The sequence below is a fragment of the Camellia sinensis genome, chromosome 4, assembly GCF_055761805.1.
Source record: "Camellia sinensis isolate YWXY chromosome 4, ASM5576180v1, whole genome shotgun sequence".
NCBI classification, from domain to species: Eukaryota; Viridiplantae; Streptophyta; class Magnoliopsida; order Ericales; family Theaceae; genus Camellia; species Camellia sinensis.
Window position 1 is genome coordinate 153,118,583 of NC_138964.1, and position 27,521 is coordinate 153,146,103.

Genomic DNA, 27,521 nt, shown 5'->3' on the forward strand with positions numbered 1-27,521 from the left:
CCGAATAATCAGACTTGCCTCAAAAATAATTTTTCGTTTCATATGGAGAACTAATTAAGAAGGGGATAAAGGATGGGAGACAGTCAATTCCCACATATATTTTTAATCTCGTGTATGATGTTTTAGATTATTTTTTATTCGAATAACTTTAATACTAGTATAGAAACTCAAAAAAAAAAAAAAAAATTAGAATAATTGTTTTAGGGAATTGTGAGTTTAGGAATTAGGCGTCTCCATCTCCCAATTATTTTCTTCTTTCATCCAATAGTTATAAAATATATATATATGTATATATCTATTTATCACATGGTATAATTTTTTTTTAATCGGCAAAGAAAATCTTTATTGATGAAAGCATACAAGTAAGATACAGAACATCAATAATTATTATATGGTATAATAATATCTCTTATAATATTAGTCATAATCCTATCAAATATTTTATTATTTATCCATTCTAATATTATGTGGTACTGGCTCTATTTGGTGTAACTTTTTACAAACTAAAACTTAATAATAAAAAATAGAAATTAAAAGCGCATCTCTATCTACTCCATAATAATCAAAATTTCAATTTATTTAAATTATTTATACATCATAAACTGTAAGAAAAAGATACACCAAGTACTTTGACTAGTTTTTAAAAATAAAATAAAATAAAATAAAGAAAGAAAAAAAAGAAAAAGAAAAAGAAAGGCTATAAGCAGTTCTATAAATTACACCAAACAACCCCATCATCCATGTAATACTCTTAAGAGTATCTGTATTAGTCTTAACAAATTTTGAGTCAAATTATAATCCATTTTTGTTATTTTAGTTAGTCACCTTTTTAGTACTCACTGCATCAAATTCTCTATTCTAACTCAATCTTATTAAAATATTAATTTCTTATTGTATTTGTTATTCTTTATTTTTTTTTATGAAATTGATGAGGTGCCATCCTAACAATTCTTAAAAAATATAAAAAAAAAAAAAAAAAAAAAATTGTCGTTGATCGGTTAGACTAATTTTTGGCATTTTTTCTTCTTCTGGTACAGGCACGTACAGGACATCCAGTGGGGTATCTGAGGGGGACATCCGGGTAGATAACCAGTTTAAAGATTTTGGCTTAGTTTTGCTCCAAAAAATATAATAAAAAATCATGTAACTAATGAACAGTGATGTGTTGTAGCAAATTTAACAAAAAATTAATTTTTAAAAAAAATATTGAGTTTGATGGAGGAACAATTTTGTGATTTACTAGTTATATTTTACCTTTTGTTATTTTGGCTATACTGATGGGATGCTCTAACCAATGGCATAGAGGAAAATTTTATAAGTGAAACAATACCACTCCTCAGTAGTTGAGCATACATTATCTAATCTTTCAAAACAGCACGTGGTTTTGTGTAGGGGTGCAACTCAGGCGGGTTCGGTCGGGTTTGGGGTCTGCCCAAGCCCGACTCGAATTGTATTTGGCAGTGCCCAAGCCCGACCATGAACCCGAGCATTGCTGCCCAAGCCCGGCCCAAGCTTTGTATTTTGAACTCGGGTTAGCCCGAATTGCCCGAGTCCAGAAACCTGTAGGTAGATCTAAGGGTAGACATAAAAGATGCTAATCTAATGGTAGAAGACTAACCAAAAAAAAATAAAAAATAAAAATTAAGACTAACTCTTTTACTTAATAGAAGACTAACCAAAAAAAAAATAAAAAATAAAAATTAAGACTAACTCTTTTACTTAATTTATATATTATATAATTTATATAATATATTAAATTCAATTCGGGTTCAGGTTGCTCGGGTTGGCCATTGGTTCTGCCCAAGCCCGGCCCGAATTGCAATTCGGACATCCAAAATCTGCCCAAGACCGTCTAGATTACAAGATATAGTTGCCCAAGCCCTAAAAAAACTCGGGTTGGGCTCGGGTTGCTCGGGTTGAGCCCGCCGAGTTGCACCCCTAGTTTTGTGCCCTATTAATGGTGTTTTATTTTTTTTTTTTTTTTTTTTTTGTATTGTTATGTTTTTGGACCATATAAATACATAAATCCTTATTATTACTAGATTTTTTACAAAATAAAATAGAAATGTGATTCAAAATGTGGACATTTTAAATTATAAATATTTTAAATGTTAGATATTTTTGATAATTTTACAATAGGTGGATAAGGCAAACCCGGTGGGGACCTAATAATTGCGGCCTAAGCGCTCGCTCTCACATGTTATTATCTATCAAAGACTAAAACGTTGAAGTTGAATTCTTCAAGTTGTTCATTTTTTAATATATAAACAGAGAGTACGAAAAATATATATAGGTATATATATTTATATATATTAATAATATATAAAATTAATTTCTTTGAGTGCAACTGGATCATTGACATTATGAACCCATTTGAGTTTGAAAATTTAATTTAAAGAGAGTCAAATACAGCAGCCCTCTTCTCTCCTTATAAGAACAACTATAGTAGAACAATTTATAGATTGTTAAGATAACAAGTTTTAGAGAGAGAGAGAGAGAGAGAGAGAGCTATGGAGGTTTCTTTGAGAACATCTGATGATGGAGTAGTTGTTGTGAAGGAAGATAAGAGAGTTGAATCTAATGGTTGTTGCGACAAAGAAATTATCCACACGGTGAAGCTTCATCTCCTTCCTTCCTTTTTTTTTTTTTTTTTTTTTTTGTGAATATATTTTATTAATATGGTTTTTGAAATTCCATGAAATTTTAAAAGTACATAGAAAACAATAACAAGATCCCATGGTTAAAAAAGCTTTGTCCTGGTTTTTTTAAATTAAATATCGATGTGTAGAACTTTTCTATCTTGATATTGATCTACATAAGTATATCTCGTGATTTCGTTGATTTTTTCTCTTTTGTCTCAATTTAATTGCATCATACGGTTTGTTTATTAGTTGATGGGTGATTTATCAAAAATTAATTTCAGCCTTTTTAACGATCCACAAAGTGAGCTAATTTATCTTCAAAATGGACCATAGGTTAATTATCCGCCAAACATAAAATATATATAGATCGATATTATTCTCTCCATCTGATTTTGTGACTGATTTATATATTAGTAATAGAATTATTAATAGAAAACAAACTAGAGTCTTGAAATGGAAAATCTCTGCAATATATTGAGAATGAACAACATCCATCGCACCTCAATATTAACTATATGCCAGTATTCCGACGGTTCAAAACTATGGTTTTAAAACTATACGTATTTGTGTGGGCAAAACGGTTATACATCAGCTAACATCAATAAATATTGTATCAACTGATATTTAAAAATCAAATAAATCTCCAAGTAATAAACTTAACTGTGTAAGAGTTTGAATTTTAATTTTTTACAAAAAAAAAAAAAAAATAGGCCTAAACACCTAGGGTGGCCCCTAGAGCTAAACCCTAAGAATCCGAGGTCCAAGAGGTTACCCTTAGGTGTTTTACATAGTAGGCCCACTCAATCATATAGCGGTAAGTTATGGATTTGCACACAGACAAGATGTAAACTCATACTCCTGACATTAGGTATGATTTGTTCAGGCTTGAAAGGTTCATTCTACTAATTATATATGTTATCACCAGAATGATTAACCCTATGAAGAGTATAACCGAAAATGTCAAAGTTTAGTTGCCGCACCCTTTTGATTTTTAATTTTTTACATCTTTATTTGATCAAGAAGAATTTGACCATAATCCAATATGGTTGACTATTATTAGAGAATGATTTTTCTGCACAAAACTGCCAATCCAACACATGATATTGACGACAGACTAAAAATTTGAATTTGAATTTGAATTTTATTTATTTCTTGTGTCCTTAAACCAAAAATGAAATCAATATTAGAAGGGAAAAAAAGAAAAGGAAAAAAACACTAGCTAGCAAGTTTTAGTAGATTTATGCTTATGTGTTTATATGTTGGAAAACAAGATGTATATGGTTTGAAAAATACATTTACCTCTATGATAGTTTTATGGAAAATTTATCCATAAATTTTATGTCGAGGACTATTGATCTATTTAGTTTTAAGAGTTTTCTTATAAATCAATTAGTCCTTTTTATTTTGAAAATTTATATTTATTTATTTTGGTGCCATTTAAATTTAAGTGAATATCCTTTTGTAATTCATTTTTTCAATTTTCTAATTTGTTTTTGGAATGGAAATAGAAATGCGAGGTGTGAAAGATTCTTTTTGGCAAGATTGGTGACTGAAGTGTTGGTTGTCAAACATGAAAAATATTTCTGTTAGTGTGGTTTTATAGTGTTACATTAAAGTATTACGTTTGAAAAAAAGTATATTAAAGAATTTTTATATGTTATATTGATTAGAGTGTTACATTTGAGAAAAATACACTAAGGAATTTTTTTTTAATGTTACGTTATGTTCGAAAAAAGTATACTAAGGAGTTTTTAGTGTGTTACATAAGAGTGTTATTTTTGAAAAAAATACAGTAAAGAGTTTTTTTAGAATGTTACGTTATTATGTTTAAGAAAAATATACTAACAAGTTTTTTAGTGTGTTACAATGAAGTGTTAACGTTTTTGGAGTATTAAGTTTGGAAAAAATATACTAAGGAATTTTTTTGAAATGTCACATTTAGTAATTTTAATATTATGAGAAAACTCACATTTGTCCCTCAACACATAACACACGAGCGTTTATACTTGATTCTTTATATAATTCACACTAAAATAAGACATTTGAGTCCATAAGAAAAAAGAAAGGAATAAACAATTTATAAAATCACTATTTAAAATTTATTGGTAGATCACCCTAGTTTTATTTCACCATTATATGTGTTTTTACATGAAGCAAGTCCTTTATATATATAAGTTCTATCATATTTTTTTTAAAAAAAAATTAATAAACTTGCAAAAAAATTACTTTAGAACCGAAAATTTTGATGAAAATTTTAGTAATATATATATATATATATTATTTCCCTTTGTTCTATCTTTTTTTTTTTTTTTTTTTGGGGTTTCTTTCTGGTCATTCTTAGAAATCAACAAAATTATTAAAAAAAAGTTGCAATAATTTCATGGTTACAGATTCTGCTTCTACACTTTTCAGCCTACATTACCCTCTCAAAAGTATTGAACAAGTAAGAATTAAAAATGTCAAACAGTAAACAACTCAATTGGGTCAATAAAATTTTCTTTGTCGATCAAAAACTAAAAAAAAATACAACCCAATTGGGATGCCGTATGCAATGCTATAGTTCCTTTCCTTAATTCTTATTATTTTGAGGTAATTCAGTTTTTCAAACTAATAACAAAAATTTGCTTATAAAAAAATATATGTTCTTTATATAGAACACTTATATTTCATCATTTCATGCTAATTTATTTTCTTGTATGTGTACGTAGGATAATCAACTTGAATCAGCCAAAGCCGAAATGGGTGAGGCGAGAGAAGAAAACCGAAGATTAAGGATGCATTTAAACCAAATCATGAAGGACTACCAGACCCTTCAAATGCAATTCCATGACATTGTTGGACGAGGAGCAACTAAGGAGTCCACAAACACGACTCGCACTAGTCACCAAGAAACCGAGGAACCAGAGTTTGTATCCCTCAGTCTTGGAAGAACTTCAAGTGATTCGAGAAAAGACATTGAAAAACCTAGCAAAGGTAAAGAGGATTTAGAAGACAAACAAGGTTTGGCTCTTGGGCTAGATTGCAAGTTTGAAGTGCCTAAGACAACACCAATTGAGACTTCATTGAAGTTAAGCCCCGAGAATAGTTCGAATGAAGTGAAGGATGAAGCCGGAGAGACTTGGCCACCGCCTAAAGGTGTGAAGACAATGAGAAGTGGAGATGATGAGGAAGTTTTGCTAGGGAACTCTGTGAAGAAAGCTAGGGTTTCTGTGAGAATTAGATGTGATACGCCAACGGTTAGTATAATTTCTTACAGTAATGCTTCGTTAATAAAGAAAATTTTCAATAATAAATGCACAGAATACAGTGTGACATTCATTTTAGGGTCCCATATCCAGTAAAATGCCTAGCAAAAATAGAAAATGCACTTTTTGGTTATTTAGTTGACATTGTTATAGATGTACATTCTGTGAACTTTCTTATAAAAAATGTATATACACTTACCGAATTACTTAGACTTATGAATATTGAAATATTACTTGAAGTATTCATAAAGATTTGTTTTTGAAATAGGATATCGATAAACATAATAAATTGAAATAACATGAATTCATCAATATATATAGATTGATTTTAATTTTCAATTAATGTACAGATGAATGATGGATGCCAATGGAGAAAATATGGACAGAAGATTGCGAAAGGAAATCCATGCCCTCGAGCTTACTATCGTTGCACTGTTGCTCCATCCTGTCCTGTAAGAAAGCAGGTATCTATAAATCTAAATTAATGTTATGCATAAATGAATCTCTCTTCAAATCTTTTTGTTAGTAAACAGAAATAAAAGTAGTGGGTTCAAATGAATAAACACAAGTGGAACCACACATTTATGTTTAGTGATAAAAAAATCTGAAAATAAATATAATAAAAAAGGTTAAAAAATGACAAAATTGATTTTTTTTTTTTTTTGGGTCTTCAATTTGTGAGCTTTTTCAAATTTCATCTGATTTTCTAGTTTAAAAAACATTGCCATTTTCTTTTAAATTCACTAAATACGAAAAGAAAAAAACCAAAAGCAATTTGCAAAAAAAAAAAAAATTTAGTGGCATATTTGCTAAAACAAGCCACTAATTAGGTATTTCTTCTTGAACTACAGGTGCAAAGATGTGCTGAGGACATGTCCATCTTGATCACAACCTATGAAGGGACCCACAACCACCCACTTGCCATTTCCGCCACCGCCATGGCTTCCACCACCTCAGCCGCAGCCTCCATGTTAAGCTCCGGCAGCTCCTCCACCACCGGATCACCATCCACTGCCATTACCGCCTCCACAACCTCTGCCCTCCGTGGACTAAACTTTTATCTCTCTGATAATCCAAAATCAAATCAATTTGTCTTCCCTTACTCTTCAATCTCATCTTCACCGTCGTACCCTACAATCACACTTGACCTCACTTCATCTTCATCCTCATCCCATTTTAGTAAAATATCATCAAGTTTTCTCTCAACTCCAAGATATTCTTCCACAAATCTCAACTTCAATTCATGGAACAATAATACTGGAGTCCTTAACTATGGGACTCAATCTCAACTCTATAACAAGAACAACCAATTTGGGTCCCTAAGCTTTTCAAGACAACAAACTCAAGAAATCTTCTATCAATCCTTCATGCAGAAAAGTAACCCTAACCCTAGTTACCCTATTAACCCTAACACTTCTCAACAACAGCCTCTACCAGCAGATAGCATTGCAGCTGCAACCAAGGCTATCACATCTGACCCAAATTTCCAATCTGCTTTAGCCGCCGCTCTAACATCAATCATTGGAGGCAGTGGCAATGGCAGTGGCAATGATAGTGGTGGTGCAAAAACCCTTGGATCTCAGGGACAAAACCTAAATTTGGGGGAGTCGTTTCCCGGGGTTTCTAACTTCCCATCAATTGTTCCAAGTGCAACAAACAAATGCTATTCAACACCTTCATTGCTATTTTCCACATCTAAGAGCAAATCTACCTCTCCTAGCAATGGAGATTAGATACCATATCATATGATTGATTTTGCAGGGTTGAATATAGGAAAAATAGGCATTTTTGCTAATAATTTTTTTGGTTTTGTATTAAAGAAAATTGTGTATCTGTGCATCTTTTTTTTTTCTTTTTTTTTTTTGGGTTGTATTTTTGAATTTTTCACTTGGTGTGATGATCAAGAAAGTTGTGGATGTAAATGGTGACTGCAAAGCATATGGAAAACTGAATAATCAAATTTCTTTCCTTTTTTTTTTTTCCTTTCTCTTTTTTGTCCGTTTATTGATAATTGAAATATTCACTTGAGGATAATTTTGAATGGTTTGACTAGTCCATAAGTTCCAAAATTGGCATACTTTATTTGATTTTATGTTTATACGACTCTCTTAAAAGAAATGAACAATTTACTTTAACATTACATAGTTGTTGTTTTTAAAGATAAATATGATTAAATCATATGATTACGATTATGAAATCAAAAAAAAAAAAAAAAAAATTGTTGAATGATATACATACATTGTAGGATAGTGATTTTGGAATATTCTTTCAATCCAAATAAGCCCTTGAAAGATTCTCTCAACTGTCACCTGAAATAGAAATAAAACTTCAGTCGATGGTACCGGAATTAGCACTCTGACGAGTAAGTTAGCTTTCATAGAAAGAATAGTGTTTTTGGTTTCTTAAGATACAAGTTTTTGCACATATCTCTTCCTTCAGTCTCCATCTTTCTTTTAGATAGTCATTCTCCTTGATATTTTTTCTGTGTAGCTTAGCCCTTCATCATCACTCTGTCAGGGTCCATCTCATTATTATACTTTTTAAAAAGGGACAGCCTGGATTCGCCTGACATGGTCTGGCCAACTTACCCAATATACTCAGCTCAGTCGTGTGGCCTAGATACCTTTTACTCAGCGTATTGCTTATCATGTTTCTATGTCTATTCGACAATGATCCAATATCCAGTGAGATAGGCCTAGATGTACTCTATTTAACCATTTTAGATATATCTTTTTTGGGCTCCCACATACACATATAATGACTTCAACTATCAAAAGCTAAAACCAATATGTTTCTGTTAAAAACGGCAAAACAGTAAGGCTAATCTTATAACTATCACTGTAGTTTGTGAAAAAAAAGTCAATATCATATTTTGCCTGATTTTATTATATTTAATACTAATTTAATGATTGTAAAGTAGGTTTGAACTTTCTATCATATTTATTGGGCTAAAAAGCCCCAAAAACTATACACCTGATTAAGCTATATATGTTGTGTTTGGAATTTGAAGTTTTGGAGAGAAAATAAATTTATTTTTATTTCTCATTTATTTTGAAACCTAAATACTATTCAAATATATTCATAATCTTTAGCCCAAGTTGCCAAATTCTTGAGTGAGAGTCAAAGCAAGTTCAATCCCTATCACACTTGTGTATTTGAAATGTGTATGAGGAACAAATTGGGATAAGAAAGAATGAAGTAAGATGCATGGATTGTTTTTGTCCCATTCCTTCTTCTTCTTCTTCTTCTTCTTCTTCTTCTTCTTCTTCTTCTTCTTCTTCTTCTTCTTCTTCTTTTTTTTTTTAAAAAAAAAAAATGTGTCCATGCATTCTCTCTGGTTGGTGTTCTAACTGGAGAGAAGGTTGGATTTGATAGGTTTGTTTTGGTGATTTGAACTGCTATTTTGTAAGTTTTGTTGAGAAAATAATTAATGTAAAAAAATCAAATTAATTAGATATTGGCAACTATCTATTTCAATTATATTTATTTTATAAAATTAAACAGCAAAAATGATTGTAACGATTGCCTGTCTATTTATTTATCTTTCAAAAATAATTATAATTTAATTATTTAACTACCAATATCTGATCATTAAAATCATTTGAAATTGACTCAAAAATTAAACCCACTAAACCTAACTGGAGAAAAGCTTTACACTTTAAATGGTAAAAAAAATTATCCTCCATTCATTTCCTCACCAATTTGAATGTTGTTCCCTCTTTTCCCATGCTAGTATCAAAATATCTGCCCATGCCTCATTGAAAGGCACTCTTGTCCTGTGTTCACATTTTCTATTATAGTAATATTATAAATTCAGACATTTTATTTAAAAAATTATTTAAAAATATTAATATAGAATTAATATTTATTTTATATATGAATCTTAAAATATACATTTTTTACTTTCACAACGCACTTTAATTGTTGACATAAATCTAAAAATACATTTTGAAATTTCTAAACATAATCTTTCTAAAATACCAGCCCATGGGCTCACAAATAACCCAATTCAATGGACAGAAAGTAACCTCTCTTTAACTACAAGGTTGTAAGTTGAGTGAGCTCGTTGACCTTTTGGCAAGTGTGTTTTTTAGTCAAAAAAATTATTAAAAAAATTAAAAAGTTAATAATTTATATGAAAGAGTCAAAAATTCTTATTTCTCTCTATTTTTTACATATCTTTTTGTAAAAAATCAAAAAGTCATCCCAAACATACTAGCTTTTTTTACATCACATTTTAGTCAAAAAGTCAAAAAGTTACTAAAAAAGCTTGTTCCCAAACGAGGCCACTGTGTGATTTGTTTAGTGGCATCCGATTTATGACATTGTTTTGTAGAATTATGAAAAAGTGATTATAAATTATAACTTAACAGATTATAACTTATAACTGTAAACATAAGTTGTTAACCTATTTGATATAAGTTGTTAACCTATTTCTTATAAGCTGTTAACCTATTTGGTGCAGTTATGAGATTATAGATTTAAGCAGCAGAGTAGTGTTTGGTTGATAAGCTGTAAAATAACTTTTTATTGTGTAATTGTCCTTTTTGCCCTTATATAATATAAAATTGATTATTTTGACATTTTTTTCAAATTTAATTTTAAACAAGTTATTTTATTAGTAAAATTTATAATTAGTGTTACAAAAAATATTATTTTCATTAATAGTATCAATTAGTATAACATTATTTCATTTTTTTCATTATAAATTAATTAGTGTCATTTAATGGCTTAATTAGCATCATTACTTTTTTTATTTAATTTATTAATTCGTTACAATTAATATCCCCGTATTTATATTAATGTTGTGATGTCATTACATATTATTTTTCTTTATATTAATTTCACTTAGTTATTAATAGAAGTTATAATATTTTTCTTTGTATTTCATTTTTTTCCTCAATTTTAATTTTTTTTAAAATTGTGATTTTGTTTTTATTAAAAAAAATTCATTACAATTAATAATATAACAATTGTTATTTTTTTTTAATTTTCATTATTTTTTTCATAGCAATTAATAATATAACAATTGTGCAATTTATTTATTTATTTACATTGTGCAATTGTGCAATTTATACCAATAATTGTGAAATAAATTGTGTAATTTATTTAATGGATATAAATTGAACAATTTATTTCAATCTTAATTGATTTCTTTTTAAAAATTAAATGGAAATTAATTGAAATAAATTTTTTTTTTCTTTTTTTTTCATAACAATTCCGCAAAACCCTAAATCTGATTTTGCCAGAGCCGCCGGCATAGAAAGCAAGATTAATGCACAATTCAAATGAAACCCATTACTTGTTGGGCAAGATTAATGGACGACGACAACAAGCATCTCCACATCCACTCATATAAGTTAGGAATTGAAAAAAAAAAAAAAAGCAATCTTCCATTAAAATCCACAAAAATTTATGCTCTGTTTGGAAGGATTTTTAAATCCTAATTCTACCCACACATTGTAATATTATGTTTAGATAGAGTTTTCTAATTAGTTTTCCACAACAAACAGAAAACTCTGTGTAAAGCACGATTTTTGAATTTTTTTTTTTTTTTTTTGAAATTTGACCTAACCGGTCGTTCGGCCGGTTGATCAGAACAGGAGAATTTTTTTTTTTTGACATATGTTAATTTTTATATATTCGGGAAAAATTTTTTATGTGCTGTAATAGAATTTTAAATTGTATGTTTGGTTATGAGTTGTAAGTTTTTATATCAAATATCATATTTCACATCAAAAATTTCTCACTTAATTCAAAACTCTTTTACTAAACAAATTTTCTACACTCAAATCATAATTCCAAAACTCACAAACTCAAAATACAACTCATACTCTCAAATCATATTTAGAAAGCTCTACCAAATGCAACCTTACATTTTGAAATCACACCCGAAAAAACAATAATCTAGAAATACAAACATATAGATATAGATACACATGATTGGAGGTAGAGGAAAGTATGGTACCCTTTGAAGCAACTTTCTTTGGATAATCTCCATTGTAACCTTCTTGCCCCTCTATGAATCCTGTGAACTTGGCTCCTACGTGTGTGTGTATATATATATATATATATAACACATACAATCCTCGTATCAAAAATTCACTGGCTATGTTCTTGTTCTTGTTTGTGAGAGAGAGAGAGAGAAAGAGAGAAAGCTCTGGAAATGGCCTCCTCACCGGAAATCTCCCGCAGAAAATTGTCTCTTCCTCTCTCTCTCTCAAGTGAACAATGTTTGAGAATATGAAGTTTATATAGTTGATTTTTTGGTAATAGTTGAGATTGACTAGGGGCATTTAAGTAATTTTGCCTCTCAATTTTTAGATTCCCGCTTAAGCTCAATCCAAAGCGTCCGGATCCTCTAGAGTGATCCTGTGAAGTGATCCTCTAGAGTGATCCTTCATGGAGCGACACGTGTCCCATTAACGAAATCAATGACTGAGATGATGTCTAGACAAAACGACGTCGTTTTAGTACCAAAAAAAAAAATCAGAATTTGCAGATTTGCAAATCGTGAGAGAGGATGAGGAAGAAGAAGCCATTGATGGAGTCATCAAGGTTTCTTGGGAAGTGACAGCATGAGAGAAAGAACACAATTACACGTGTATGCACATAAGTTCTTGTTCAAGCCAGATTCTTGTTAAAGAAAAACCCAGATTCTTGTTCAAGCCTAAGTAATAAGAGGACCCATTTAAGGTAAAAAAGATCAATAAATAATTACCCAAAAAAAAAAAAAAAACTAGGAAAACTCATATGACAAATAAACAAACAAGTTGTATGCACATAAATTCAATACAAAATCACCTACTTGTGAACAGTCTCTTTGAACTTTTCTTCATCTAGGAACTGTAAGATCAAGAACACAAGTTCTCTACTGAGAGATGTCATTGTAAGCACTCCGACTGTGAATCCAGATGAGCAAAAATCAGCTAAAATAAGCAGATCTGCAAACCCCTCTTCCCCAAAAACAAAAAAAATCTGGAATATATATATACATATAAATATATAACCAAAAAAAACCCAGGTCAGATACCAGAGGCTTTATTAATTTTATAATATAACTTATTTATTTTCCCAACAATGAATTGAAGTAAATATAAATTAAAATAGCAAGAAAAATCAAAATCTAAAAATTTGAAAACTTTACTTACCTAGTACTTAGATCATTAAAGTGATCTTCAATTTAACACACACAACTACATTTAGTTTGAGCATATACACCGACAAAACATGAAACCCAGAACCAGTTGGTAAAAAGTGAAGAAAACAAAAATAAGGGGTTTTTTTTTAAAGAGAATCAAAGACACAAAAGCAGCTTTAAAACTGAGGGAATCAGAGATGCAAAAGAAGATTAAATCAACACAAGCATCATTCAATTTCTTCAAGACAGAATCAAAGACGATGGAGATTGGCAGACATGGAGATCGGCGAAGGAGATTGTTCAGCTCGTCGACGGATCGAAGACGAAGGCAACGATAGAAACTCTTCCAGATCTCCGCGGCAGCTGTGGAGCCATCTCAGTGACGTTCAACTGGGTTTCATTTGATTCAATTGGGTTTTGGGGAAAGAAAAAGAAGAACACAGAGACAAATCTGAGTTTTTTTTTTTTTTTTTTTTTTTTCAAATTTCAATCCAAAACGACGTCGTTTTGGCGAGGAAGAATCTCAGCCCTTCGATTGTTCACTCTAGGAGATCACTTTAGAGAAGACACTCTAGAGGATCCTCACGCCAATCCAAAAGCACTTGAAGGCCACTCAGCCAAATTTTTTTGGCTTAATTTAAGCTACAAAAAGTGATTTTAAACTCTACCAAACACACCAAAGCAGCTTAAAATAATCTAAAAGCTGAAATAAGAAACTTTTGAGAAGAGTTAAAATAGTCTAATTTTTTAACTTTTTAGTTATTTAGTTTAGCTTTTTAGTATCACTTGGTTTTTATTTTTGACTTTTTTAACTTTTGTGAGAAAAAAAAATATAATGATTATAATTTGAATGTAATATTTTGTCTTATTGACTTATGTAATCAATTTTTTCTTTTATACTTTTTTAACCAAAAAGTCAAAACCAAACATTGCTTAAAATTTAAATATATTTGATTAACAGTATTATTATCTCAAGTATTAAAAAATCATATTTTAAGCTAGATATGAAATCATGCATGTTTGGCCTATTTTAACAATTGAATTAAAAGTCAAAAAAAATATTTTTTTGACTTTTTAAAGTCATGAAACCTCTTAATTATTTTACACGTTTTTTCAATAAAAATAGAAAAAATAGCAAAAATATCAATTTCAGAGAAATTGAAGTATTGAAGAGGGGGGACGGCTGGTGAGAACCAATCCAAACCACACCCTCTCTCTCTCTCTCTCTCTCTCTCTCGCTCTCTCTCTCTCTCTCTCTAATTTCCCATATATACTCTTTTTCTATATCTTCTTGCCTTTACTCATCTCTTTCTTGCTTTTGCAAGCTCTAGAAAGAAACCCATATCCTATCCACCGAAAGAGGTGGAATTGAACCCTAGCAAGTCTTCGACTTCGACATACTATCTGAAATTCAAGCTTTGGTTCGAACCATTTACAGGTAAAAAAGATTTCCAAATTGTTTTATATTTATTTTCTTTGATCTGTTAGGATAGATCTTGATGAATTGAGGGAAAAAACCTGAACTCTGTGTTTGATGCGAACAAAACCCTAAATTGTTGTTAGTTTAATCTGTGACCCATATGAGGAATTGGATTTCCCTGGACCAAGGGAACAAAACCCATTTGCCCTCCGATCAATAGAGAGAGAGGGTTTGCTTTATTTCATTGGTTTTGAGCTGATACAGAGCTGTGTATGTTATATGCTTATATTGCAATGAAAAAATTGGTGCTTCACATGTTGATGGGGACATACATGCCCTAGGAAGGGAAATTCTTGTAGGATGCTAATTGAGAATGCATTTGTTTTGTGACTTACTTTTTATTTATTTTGTTTGATCTGTTAGGATAGATCTTGATGAATAGAGAAAAGACCTGAACTTTGTGTTTGATGAGAACAAAACCCTAAATTGTTAGTTTAATCTATGCCCCATAAGTTGGATTTTCCTGCACCAGGTGAAGAAAACCCATGTACCCTCAGATCAGTAGAGGGAGAGTTTGCTTGTATTTCAGTTGTTTTGAGCTGATACAGAGCTGTATATATTATATGCCATATTGCAATGAACATATGGTGCTTCACATGCTGATGGGGATATACATGCACTACAGAGGGAATTTTTTGCGGGATGCTAATCAAGATTGGCATTTGTTTTTGCACCCAATTCTTTATTTGTTTTCTTTCATCTGTTAGGATAGATCTCGATGAATAGAGGAAATACCTGAACTTTGTGTTTGGTGAGAGCAAAATCGTAAATTGTTGTTAGTTTAATCTATACCCCATATGCGGAGTTATATTTTCCTGTACCAGGTGAACAAAACCCCTGTGCTCTCCAATCAGTAGTTTTGGCCAATCAGTAGTTTTGTTCTTTATGTGTGTTCTTTGATCTGTTAGGATAGATCTTTAGGATTAGAGAAAATACCTAAACTTTGTATTTTAATCTATGCCCCCTATGTAGGGATGACAATTTGAACCCGGCCCGACGGGGACCCGATCCCCCGTCCCTGATAAGAGCGGTTTTTTCCTGAAAAATACTCCCCACGGGCCGGGAATGGTATTTGAAATTGAATCCCCGATCAGTTTTGGGCCAGGGACGGGGATAGCTTTCATAGGCCCCCCCGGCCCTGGCCCCATTTCTCCCCCAACATAAAATTACTATAATGCCCCTCTATCTATTCATATATATATATATATATATAATAATAATATAACCCTCTCATATGTTTCTTCCTGATCTCTCTCTCTCTCTCTCTCTCACTCCGCAGTGGCGATGGCTCTCTCTCACTCTCTCTTAGATCTCTTCTCTTCTCTTCGCAGTCGGCGAAAGCTCTCTCACTCGCCCTTCTCTCTGTACTTGGTGATGGCGTCGTCTCTTCCTCCGTGGCAGTACGCATTCCCCCGTCGCCTCCTCATCCTCCGTCGCCTCCTCCTTTGCACCACTGCCGAACCTTCATACACCTCAAATCTGAGCAGATCTGTGTATGTATATCTCGATCTGAGCAGATGTGTGTGTGTCTATCTATCTTGATCTGTCTCTATTTTTTTTTTTTGTTGTTGATGTTGTTGTTGTTGATGTTGATGAAATTGATGTTATTGTTGATGATGTTGTCGTTGATGTTGTTGATGAAAATATGTTATTGTTGATGATTTATGATTGAAGGAGAAAGCTAAACAGAGAGAGAGAGAGAGCTGCGGGGATTTTCCGAGGTCGGGGAAACCCGATCCTTGCTAGGGGTCTGGGGCGGGGGCGAGGGGGATGATGGGTTCCCCGTCGGGGATCGGGGGCGGGGGCGGGGACGGGGACGGGAAATTCTGTAGCTTTGGGGATCGGGGACGGGGAGTGTGATCCCCGGCCCCAGCCTGCCCCATTGCCATTCCTACCCCTATGCGATGCTGGATTTTCCTGCACCAAGTGAACAAAACCCATGTGCCCTCCGGTCAGCTGTGTTACATGGACTTGTCGATTTAGGACAGAGTACCCGTGTCGACATGACACGACACGACACGACATGACACGGGTGTGGGTGAGATCTGTGTTGGATTCGGCATGATTTTCTCGGACACAGCTGACATGAGAGAAGAGTGAAGAAGGATTATTGAGAAACTCACAAGTTATAGTGGAGAAGGAAGCGAATCTGGTGATGGAAGCGATTGCCATCGCCATCGCATCTCGATCTCGATCTTTTATTCTCACTAGCGATCTCGATCTGTCTTTGTCTTTTTGTCGGTCTCTCAATCTTCTTCTCTCTCTCTTTCTCTCGATCTTCCTCTCGTTTGCTCTGTCTATCTATGTCTATCCATCTTCTATTTTCTCTCTCTCTCATTTTCTCTCTCTTCTTCACTTCTCTTTTTCTGACTCCACTTATCTCATTTATAACACACAAACATAATATCAATTAAAAAAAAAGTTTACATACATAAATTTAAAATATTTTTATTATATATTTTATTTCTTATTTGTATGATATATGAGACCTACAAAATATGATAATGTCAATAAAAAATAAAATATTAAGAATTTCTAGTATTACTTATATAAATAATATATATACATTCTATTTTTTAATTTTATATGGTGATTTTTTTATATTTATATACAAAATAAATAAAAAAAATTATTGTGTTTATATAGAATTTATTTATGTCCGTATCTTCTACAATAGAATTTAATGGTAATAAAGAAAAATTACTATATTTATATACAAAATTAAATACAAAAATATTTTTTTACTTGGGGTTGATTTGAGATTGTAAAAAATTAGTAAAAAATCAAAGAACTATCAATAAAGTCAAAAAATTTAAAAGGCTATTAATATTTCATATGCCGTGTACCCGTATCCATATCTCTTTTTTGGATACTTTTTAGCCGAGTCCCCGTATTTTTATTTTTACGAATAGGCAAATCTAACAGCTAGACAGATACCCATATCTGATACCTGCACCCGAGTCCGTGCAACATAGCCGATCAGTAGAGAGAGGGTTTGCTTGTATTACAGTGGTTGTGAGCCGATACGAAGCTGTATATATGCCATATTGCAATGAAAAAATGGTGCTACATACGCTGATGAGGACATACATGCACTAGGGAGCGACATTCTTGTGGGATACTAATTGAGAGAGGCATATGTTTTAAATGGGATGAACTTGGGACTTTGCGGTGAAACTGCTGAATTGTGAAACAAAACCCTAATTTTAGTCTACATCCTCTTTATCTTTGTAATTTCAAGTGCGGGTAATCTGGTAACTTGATAAAACATGGCTTTCAACTTTTTCTTTTACTTTTTGTATTGCATTTGTCGTGAATTTGATTGGATTAAGCACTTAAATGAAATTGTAACGTTCTCATGCTATTGATGGTATAATAAAAATTATTGGGTATCTTGTTTGTTAGTTACCACTGTAGATTTTGTATTTAAATTTCATGAGGGCAGAGGAGACTGTTCAATTGAGTCTGGGTTTGTGATAGTTTTGAATTACAAAGGTGGTAGCAATGTCAACACCTGCAAGGAAGAGGCTGATGAGAGATTTCAAGAGGTTGCAACAAGACCCTCCTGCAGGAATCAGTGGTGCACCCCAAGACAACAATATAACAATTTGGAATGCTGTTATTTTTGGGTAAGTCTTGGAGTTTTTTTTATTTTTTTTTATTTTTTTTAAATTTGTTATTTTGTGAAATTTTGAATCTATTTATTTACTTATTTTGTTTCCATGCGATTTTTATGTATGGCTGGATAAGCCATTTTCTGGTTTCTTTTCTGGTGTGGATTGCAGTCCTGATGACACTCCATGGGATGGAGGTGAGTGGATTACTGAAATCAAGCTTTCATACTAATTAATGTTGTATCACGTGACAGATTGGCCAATTCACATTCTTTTACTTATATTTTTGGATATGCAAATTGTTTGAAACAAATCTCTCTCTCCCTCCTTTTCTTTTTTTGGTGGTGGGGTTGAACCTTGTGGGGTGTTTATGCATATCTAGAAGCATCATAATTGGGTTTGATTCAAACCCATGGCCAAACCCTTGTGGGGTGTTTATGTATACAGCTCATTCGTTTTTGTTTGTTGTTCATGCTATGTATGGTGGATTAGATGCATTACGAAGCACTCCTTTAAAAAAATTTCTAGCATAAAGATGAGTTCCAAGCATATTGTTGGTTTTGATGTAGCCACCAACATTGTTCTTGACCTCATCATTCTTTCACCATGAGATAATAATTTAAAAAACTAAAACAAGGGGAAAATTTCAACATTATTTTGTTTGTTTTACATCTTTTTATGTTTTATAGATAAGTTTGTTTTGTATTTGCTGTTATATTTTTAATGCAATTCAAATCTACAAAAAAAAATCTGAGTGCTACAGGTACTTTCAAGTTGACACTTCAGTTTACCGAGGATTACCCAAACAAGCCACCAACAGTGCGCTTTGTTTCCCGAATGTTCCATCCCAATAGTAAGTTGAAATAGATTAATTGGATTTTCTTCATCACGTCCCAATCGTTATATTGTGATTTGAGCTATGATTGTTTATATTCAATTTTATTTTGGAATTTGGTCAGTTTATGCTGATGGGAGTATATGTCTGGATATTCTACAAAATCAGTGGAGTCCAATATATGATGTGGCGGCTATACTGACATCTATCCAGGTAAAATGGTTAATATTGCATGGATGCCATCATAGTTTGTAAGAAATAAAAAATTATATAAAAATCAACGAAGTAGCCTAATATTTGTGAAGAATTACATTTCTAATTTTGATGCTTGGGGAGTTAGTTTTACATCAACATTTGAGTTGACAACATTAGAAGGTTCACCCATACCACCAGCTAATAGCTTAAGTGGTATTTCCCATTACCCTAAAAAAAGTTTTGTGAGGTTCAAGTTCCAGTCGGGTTGAGGGTGTTTGTGTCGTACACTTAAAAACTGACATGGAAATGTTGAGCATGCTCCTGTTTTTTTTCTTCCCTTCCTATTAGTTTTGGAAATGTCTAGAGAATCTATACTGGTTCACATTAGCAGTGGAATTCTTGTGGTGATGTGTCAGTGTCAATGTCAATGTGGATATCAACTGAGTGAGAGAGTATACTATTTTTTCAAAATAAAATTCTGTTGGAAAATAAACTGCCACAAAAGGGGTGCACCTTGTACATTGAACAACGGTGTACTAATATTTGAAATAATAAACATTTCTCTTTATAGTGTTTGATTATCCATCAGTATTTTATATTAGGTTTTGATTCTCAAGGGTGGTGGTATATTCAATGTACAAAACGTTGCTTCCTCAACAACTTAAGAAATATTGAATATAATAAGGAAAATCTGCCTTTTAAAGCTAAAAATACTACCTCATCATCTCTCTCTCTCTCTTGCTCTTACTATATATATACATTTCTATCTATCTATGAATCTGTCTGAGGAAATTAATTTGTTCTAGAGATAGGCCCTCTTACTACTCTTTTCTTTCTAATTTGATCTCTCATTAGTTGCTATGAAGCCAACTGTTACCTGTGTGGTGACAGATTCTTTTGACTGTCTTGAAGAAGTGGCTCTACATTGTTGAAACAAAAATTATGGTAGTGGCTAGGAAGAACAGACACTTCTTGATATTCTTCAGACACTCCTACAAATGCGTCCGACACTTCTTTAATGTGTCTTAATCAAAAATCAAATCCATTATATCAAAAATCTGTAATTATTACATGAATAATATCTTCATGTTTAAGTTATGAAATATGTAGTTTTTTTTATTTAGGCCAAGTTTGGGATGTTCCCAAAAAGCCAAAAAGTCAAAAAGTTACTCAAAAAGTTAAAAAGTTAACACTATTCACCAAAAGTCAACAATTACGGCTGCACAACTCCCAATTCAAATTTTTCCCTACAAATCAATTTTTACAATTTTTTATTACACATTTTTCAATAAAAAGTCAAAAAGTTAACCCAAACATCCATATTTTCAACCTCAATTTTTTAGTCCAAAAAGACAAAAAGTGCACTTATTTAGTCTTCCCAAACTTGGCCTTAATTAGTGTTATGTTACATATTTTCCATTTTGACGGATCTGTGTCTGTGCTACTTAGGGGTACAAGAAATTCTTCTTAGGGGTACAAGAAATTCTTCTTAAAATTATTGATATGCTTTTTTTTTTTTCTACTGTTTCTTTGGTCGAATTTTGGGTTGTGAATGTAGTTGATTGATGAGCTTGCTAGCTTTTACAACATGCCTATGTTGAAATTCAGTTATATCTTTTCAGCACAACTAGCTAATGTTAATGCTAACTCCTATCTTATTGTAGTCACTGCTCTGTGATCCAAACCCTAATTCACCTGCAAATTCTGAAGCTGCCCGGATGTTTAGCGAGAACAAACGTGAGTACAACCGGAGAGTGAGGGAAATAGTCGAGCAGAGTTGGACTGCTGACTAATTCTGTAGCGGCGGTGCATTGTCACAGTAGCCATCTGAGTCTAATAGCCATTGGGCAAACTTTTTTGCTTTTTGATGTTAGACACACGATACTTGCTATTACAACTGGTGGTGCTATATATTTTTATAATTAAGACTCGTTGCATTCAGTAGCCACCAGGTTACGATGAACCAAGGATTCTGTGTATTAATTTGCATTGAAATATAACTTCTTGCTTTCCATATAATTTTTTTTTTTTTAAATTCCTTTTCCTCCAATTCTTCCAACATTCTGGTTATGCGACTGCCATAAAAAGGTTTTTGATTTCTAGGTGAACGTATATCGACGTGGTTTGGTGCGACTTATTTAAACTACTTAAAACTCTTTTATTTTGAGAGTTTGTCTCAAATTGTTGCGCACGGTTTTTGCTTATAGTTTATTAGGTAAAAATAATTTAAATAAGTTGAAAAAAATTTAATTTCTAAAAGTTAAGTAAAGAGTAATTATCAACTTTTAATTTACAATAAGCAATACCAAACAGCACTATTGTGCAGTTTGGTGCACTTGCATTGTTTCTACGATCCAATATGTTTGGATTTTGGGCTTAGAAGTAATTGATAGAGAGAATAAAGAATATGTAAAAAAAAAATTTATTTATGTTTTATTCACATTTGTCGGTTTAAAGGTCAAATTTTTCGTATTTCTCAATAAACGAAGCACATAATGCCTACTTGGGAACACGAGACATGATTTGAGAAATCATTGTGAATTTGCAAAATTCATAATTCAAAATTTAAAATCTTAGGCCGGTTTGATTCTCTTTTGAAATTGTGATTTTGATAAAAATAAAATTCAAAACTCATAACTAAACATAGTAAAAACATATTAAACTCAATTCAAAACTCAAAACTACTCTTTTCAAAACTCTATTTAAAAAAAATCAAAAAAATATTTTTTTATTTTATTTTTTAAAATTATTTTTAGAATCATGATTTGAATAGAAAGTTATATTTTGAGTTTTGACTTGCATTTTGAAAAGAGAAAATTTGTTTGGTTACATTTTGAAAAGAGTTTTGAATTGTATTTTGAAATTTTTTGAATTTATTTTTTTTAAATAGTTAAAAATTTTCTTCATTTTATTTTTTTAGGGTAAATAATATTCTATATTTTAAATATTTATTTATTTATTTTAATGTGCACTTTATTTTATACATTTGTGTGTTGTATTTTTTAAAAATATTTTATTTTATTTTATAAATATATTTTTAAATATTTTAATTTTTAAGTTATGCATTTATTTACAATTTGAGTGTAAAGTTCTAAAAACAATGTAGAGGTTTGAGTTAAGTATATTTTTGAATTAAATTTTGAATTATATGTTTAATTATGATTTGAGTGTATAATTGTATTTTGAGTTTAAAATATTAAAAAAATTAAAATATTTACAAAATAAAATAAAACATTTAAATAAAAATTATATATTTAAAATAAAAAAATAAAATTTTCTTAAACATTTTTAAATATTTTAAAAAAATTTCAAAATACAACTCAAAATTCAAAAGCTTAAAACTCAAAACTCTTTTCAAAATTTAAAATTCAAAAACTCTTCTCAAAATTCATAACCAAACAAATTTTCTCTTTTCAAAACTCAATTCACAAATCCATATTTAAATCATAACTCAACACTAACGTATATTCTTACCCAGCATAGAATCAACCTTTGGGGGCATTAGTTTCCAATTCATTCATATCTGAAACAGGGATATCTTAAACGCATGAAACAGGGATAATTAAGGAACCAAAAATATTAGAGACAGTCAATACAAAATTAGAAGAATAGGACACATACATTACATATTAATCATGAGCTTAACTTGGGATAAATCATCAACCAAGCACAGAATTTTAACAGGTATTATAAAGGGCACCGAAAAATTTTCATTCCAAAGAAGAATGGTATCATAATTCAATTTATTTGAAGCATCCTAATTTGTATAAAATCAATATTAATATGTCATATGGACAAATATGAAGCCTGCAAGAATTACCAAATCAGGCAAAGAACAATGAAGTTTAATGATTCAATACAATCTGAGATCACAAACATAATTGTATTATAGTAGGCACATATGGTAAAGAAAAACTCTGAAAAAACTGAATTCATCACCACACTTGAGCACTTCCACACAAACCCTATCTATACACCGCCAAAAAAAAAAAAAATGAACCACGCTAAAAAAAATTAAAGACGAAAACCCAACAAAAATTAACAGAATTGTATAGTTCAGCATGCTTGGTGCAGGACTCTGTCTAAGCTTCAATCAAACTGATCTCTTCCATCTGAGGAGCATCCTACAACAATTAAAGAATGAAATAAGTATTCATCATCAACGACTACACATGCTGTTTGTAAAATTTGGTTCTAATCAATTAACACAATGCTTATGCTTATCAGATAAATATTTCAAAAATCTTTCTTTACCATGTTTTCTTTGTTTTCTTGGAGTGTTTCGTCTGTAGGTGACGGGTTGGCTGAACCTATAAAAACAAACAAGTCAATTTACAAAATGGCACATGTATTACACTAAGCACAATATATATTAGCTGGTGGATTACCTTGCTCACAAGCAGCTTTCTTTCCCACCCTCCTGATCTTATCCTTATCTTTATTCGATTCTTGCTTGCTTGGAATCTGAGATTTCTTTGATATGCTACTCCCAGCAGTTTTCGAAGCGGGTCTTGTGTTTGCAGAATTCTTATTCCAAGATCCTCTGGTCCTCGTTCCAGGATTATCCTTTTGAGTAGTATCCTTCTTGGCTGATTCTGTGCCTGCAGAAGCTTGAACAGTATTTTCAGTATTCAAGGACTTCGGTTTCAGTTTCCTAGCTCCCGTAACAGATGAAGAGCTGTGTACATCATCATCAGATGATCGAGTTCCCTCTTCAGGCACTTGGGAACAGGTTTCAGAGACTTGCAACTGCTCAAAGTTTTCCAAAATGTTGTAGCTTTCAAACAATTCTTTCACAAATTCCCCAAGTTCAGCCAAGTTATGTCGCCGTGCATAGGATTTCAGCTCATCCCTCATTCTTTGAAGAGGCTGAATGGATACATAATATATATTAAAGGGAAAATAAATAAAATGATAAAGAAGAAAGTGGGTTAAAACAAAAACAAAAACAAAAAAAAGAGTCAATATTAACAATCTAATGGCAGGATAAATAAAAATTCATAGGCAATCACAAATTGAAGTGTGGACACATGCAACTATAGAACAGCAAAAATCATTTTGATCTAAATGCACACGCACACTATAAGAAGGATTAATGTCCCAGCAAATATAGATAAAAAAGATGCGAGTTAATTTTGTTAGTAGTCACTTTGTTTCTTTTTGTCCAAGCTGGTTTTCTTTTTGTCCAAGTCACTTTTTTCTTTGAATTTTGGGGATATCCAACAGACCAAGTAGGTCAAAACAAACGGTTTGTCAAGAAGACAATGACTGTGATTGTACATGAACAATAAATAGGAAGGTTACAAACACTAGCTCTGCATCTTTAATAGTTTAAACATGTTCAAAACAACACTCGCAAGACAACAGCAAGGTTACAAACACTAGCTCTGCATCTTTTATAGTTAAACCATATTCAAAACAAACAACACTCACAAGACAACAAACACTACTAGTTCAACAGGTAGATTGCTTTCTAACAATTGACTTGATATACACCTTAAGCATCCCTCTATTTCAGAAACACCAGTAAAATTGGTTCAACTATAATACTATACGCACACGTTAGTCAAACAGATATACAAAGCAAAAAGATATGATCACACACGATAGACAGCAAGCATACACCATGGCTGTATGTTTTATTCTATGAATTCATGAAGGGGGAATATGATCTTCCATACCTCACATCCAGCCTCTATAGCAAGTTTGAAGAAACCAAGTGAGATTTTGTGCTTAGCAGCAGATTCGGAGAGCTTAATCTGTGATAGCCAATAGGATGCTGATAACAGAACACTGAACTTCCTTCTGCTTGATGATTTGGAAACATCAGAAGCTGGCGTGTCATTTTTTTCTTGACTTTTAACCAACCTTTTTGCCCTAACCTCAGAAATTGGAGAAACATTGCCAACTGATTTCGGAACATGGCTGATAGTTGTCTTGGCAGGGATAGAGAGCCTTCTGGGAGGCTTGCCCGACTTGTCCTTGGCAGAAAGATCAAGAACACCCACACTCTTACTTACAATTGATGCAGGTCTTCCTCTGAAAAAATACATCCCATGAAGAAATCAGAAATCTGCAAATTTAGCAAGAACAATTTGTCTTGGCCCCAATGACAAAATGTATAGATAACAATTAAAATTTTAGGTATCTGTCATGCTTCCCATGAAAGGTTCCATATGGGGAGTTTATTGTAAAGACGTAAACTTGTATTGTATCAACTTTGTGTGGCCAACCCTGAACGGAGATTCCAAAACATGCTACACTCTTACATACGCACATACGCAATAGATTCTGACTGACCATGTTTTAAAAACTGCAACATTTTCATTCTCAAGATGAGATTTCATGTTGAATTCCATCTGTATACATCACATATTGTGTAATTTATTTGTTTATTTATTTCAATCTCAAACCTACCTCTCTTCTTTACCCCTTAATTGCTTCCTCATCAATTACCGCAAGTCATCACAATCAAATACAGATACCATCTTGATCAAATGTGTCAAGGCACTACTCAAATGATTTGGGGAAAACGTCCAAATAATCCCTACTTTTTCAATGACACATAAATAAACCCTCTCAACATTGTCCTAACAAGATTCTGATGGAAATTTTATTGTTGAACCTAAATGATATTCTCCCAATATCCCCCCCCCCCTCCTCCTTTAAGAAGATTTCTAATCTAATCTAATATAACCGGAGATCTTTGACCATAACAACCTAAAATTGCCAATTTTTTACACACTAGTTGTACTACAGTACTCAAACCACAGAAATTGCAAAAACTGCAAAACAGGAGATTTAGACCTCTTAGAAGCAGAAGTGTTGGGCAATTCGGTCGCGGCCGCGGCCGCAGGCTTTTCCTCCTTGGATTTAGTCGCCGATCGGAGCGGATACCGGAGTTTGGAACCTGATTTCCCTGCGTTCGCTGCAAAATCAAGGTCAGAAACATTAGAAATACACACATATATCAATATAGATAGAGAGAGAGAGATTAGGGCATAGGTTTTGGTACCAGTGGCTGAAGATTGTTCTTTGACAGAGTCCTCCATGAGAGAGAGAGAGAGAGAGAGAGAGAATGGATTTGAGAGTCGAGAGGAAATTGAAGAAGAAATGTGTTTAGGAGAGAGAGAACGAGACAGAAAGAGAATATATATACCAAGGCAGTTACTGTGTGGACATGGACACATAGGGCTTTGCTGTGTGCATTTGGGCGGGAAATTTGAGAAAACTTAAAAATTATCTTTACAGAGGTACACGCGCTGCTACTACCAATTATCTTTACAGAGGACACATAGTCCTTTAATTTTTAGATGAGCAAATTACATAAATAGACTTTATAGTTTGGGATTTATATCATTTTGGTTCTTAATTTTTCAATTGTAATAAATTTGATAATGAATTTTAAATCTTGTTCCAAATAAGGACAATTGAAGATATTATTAGAATTTTTAAAGATAAAATTATCAATTTGATAAAATATAAACTAATTTGATAAAAATAAATGTCAAACAAATATTTTTGAATTTTTAAAAATTGTTTTTACCCACTAAAAATAAAATTATATAAAATTGATAATTCTTTTAGACATTTATTTTTTTTTTCTAAATTAATTTTGATTATGTGTTTGGATGATTATCATGCAAAATTAATTTTAAAAAATTAATCATGTAATTTTTATTAATTTTACATAATTTTATCATTGGTGAAAAAAAATAATTTTTAAAAAATTAAAAATATTTTTTTGACATTTATTTTTGTCAAATTAGTTTATATTTGATCAAATTGACGATTTTACTCTTGAAAAATCTAATGATATTTTCAATTGTCCTTATTTGAAACAAGATTCAAAATTCAAGATCAAATGTGTCACAATTGAAAAGTTAATGACCAAAGTGATACAACTCCCAAACTATAGGGACTATTAGTATAGCTAACACTTTTTAGATTATAATCTGTATCTATGTTAATTTATTATAATTTTTTTTCTAAAAAATGAATGGTTTAATTTTTAAATAATATTTATTGCTTTTTTTCATATAAATAAATGTTAAGAACTAATGTGGTTAGGGTTATCAAATCAATCTAATTTTTTTTAAAAATGATTTAGATCATATATGTGGATTTAAAAAATGAATGATTGAGATTATTTAGCCTCCGTTTGGGAAGTGGGTTGACTTTTTGATTTTTTTGATTATTTGAGTCTGGGCTCAAAAACTTAGTTTGGGAAGAGCTTTTTGGCTTTTTGATTTTTTAACTTTTTTTTGTGAGACAGGAATGCAATGATTATGGGTTGGATGTGATGTTTTGTCTGTTGTGACTCAAATAGCCTATTCTGTCTTTTGTGGCTCAAAGAGCTAAAAGAATCC

At 31.7% G+C, this 27,521-nt stretch overlaps 3 protein-coding genes across 9 annotated transcripts; 2 read left to right on the top strand and 1 right to left on the bottom strand.

Annotated features, from left to right (window-relative positions):
- The first annotated feature begins 2,357 nt into the window (after positions 1 to 2,357).
- On the top strand, positions 2,358 to 7,864 carry LOC114256331 (WRKY transcription factor 72A). Of its 2 annotated transcripts, none has more exons than XM_028195959.2 (4): positions 2,358 to 2,612; positions 5,351 to 5,878; positions 6,238 to 6,351; positions 6,739 to 7,864. In XM_028195959.2, exons 1-4 carry the CDS (start codon positions 2,511 to 2,513, stop codon positions 7,618 to 7,620), a joined length of 1,626 nt encoding a protein of 541 aa, XP_028051760.2. In that variant the 5' UTR covers positions 2,358 to 2,510; the 3' UTR covers positions 7,621 to 7,864. The 2 variants fall into 2 exon arrangements, with proteins under 2 accessions (XP_028051760.2, XP_082722707.1); XM_082866581.1 differs by having other exon boundaries at positions 2,372 to 2,612; positions 6,238 to 6,339.
- A 6,180-nt stretch (positions 7,865 to 14,044) lies between these two features.
- Positions 14,045 to 21,171, top strand: LOC114256330 (ubiquitin-conjugating enzyme E2 2). Of its 6 annotated transcripts, none has more exons than XR_014327690.1 (7): positions 14,132 to 14,466; positions 17,989 to 18,137; positions 18,294 to 18,319; positions 18,886 to 18,975; positions 19,082 to 19,170; positions 20,044 to 20,272; positions 20,543 to 20,669. XR_014327690.1 is itself a non-coding variant. In XM_028195956.2 (6 exons), exons 2-6 carry the CDS (start codon positions 18,013 to 18,015, stop codon positions 20,943 to 20,945), a joined length of 459 nt encoding a protein of 152 aa, XP_028051757.2. In that variant the 5' UTR covers positions 14,045 to 14,466; positions 18,004 to 18,012; the 3' UTR covers positions 20,946 to 21,171. The 6 variants fall into 6 exon arrangements, 4 of the variants coding, with proteins under 4 accessions (XP_028051757.2, XP_028051756.2, XP_028051759.2 ...); XR_014327691.1 differs by having other exon boundaries at positions 14,161 to 14,466; positions 18,004 to 18,137; XM_028195956.2 differs by lacking the exons at positions 20,044 to 20,272; positions 20,543 to 20,669 and adding an exon at positions 20,817 to 21,171 and having other exon boundaries at positions 14,045 to 14,466; positions 18,004 to 18,137.
- A 1,805-nt stretch (positions 21,172 to 22,976) lies between these two features.
- LOC114256329 (uncharacterized) lies at positions 22,977 to 26,327 on the bottom strand. Its single transcript, XM_028195954.2, has 6 exons — positions 26,168 to 26,327; positions 25,960 to 26,080; positions 24,834 to 25,191; positions 23,541 to 24,021; positions 23,407 to 23,462; positions 22,977 to 23,276 (listed from the first exon to the last, which is right to left on the bottom strand). Exons 1-6 carry the CDS (start codon positions 26,202 to 26,204, stop codon positions 23,235 to 23,237), a joined length of 1,095 nt encoding a protein of 364 aa, XP_028051755.2. The 5' UTR covers positions 26,205 to 26,327; the 3' UTR covers positions 22,977 to 23,234.
- Between the last annotated feature and the right edge of the window lie 1,194 nt (positions 26,328 to 27,521).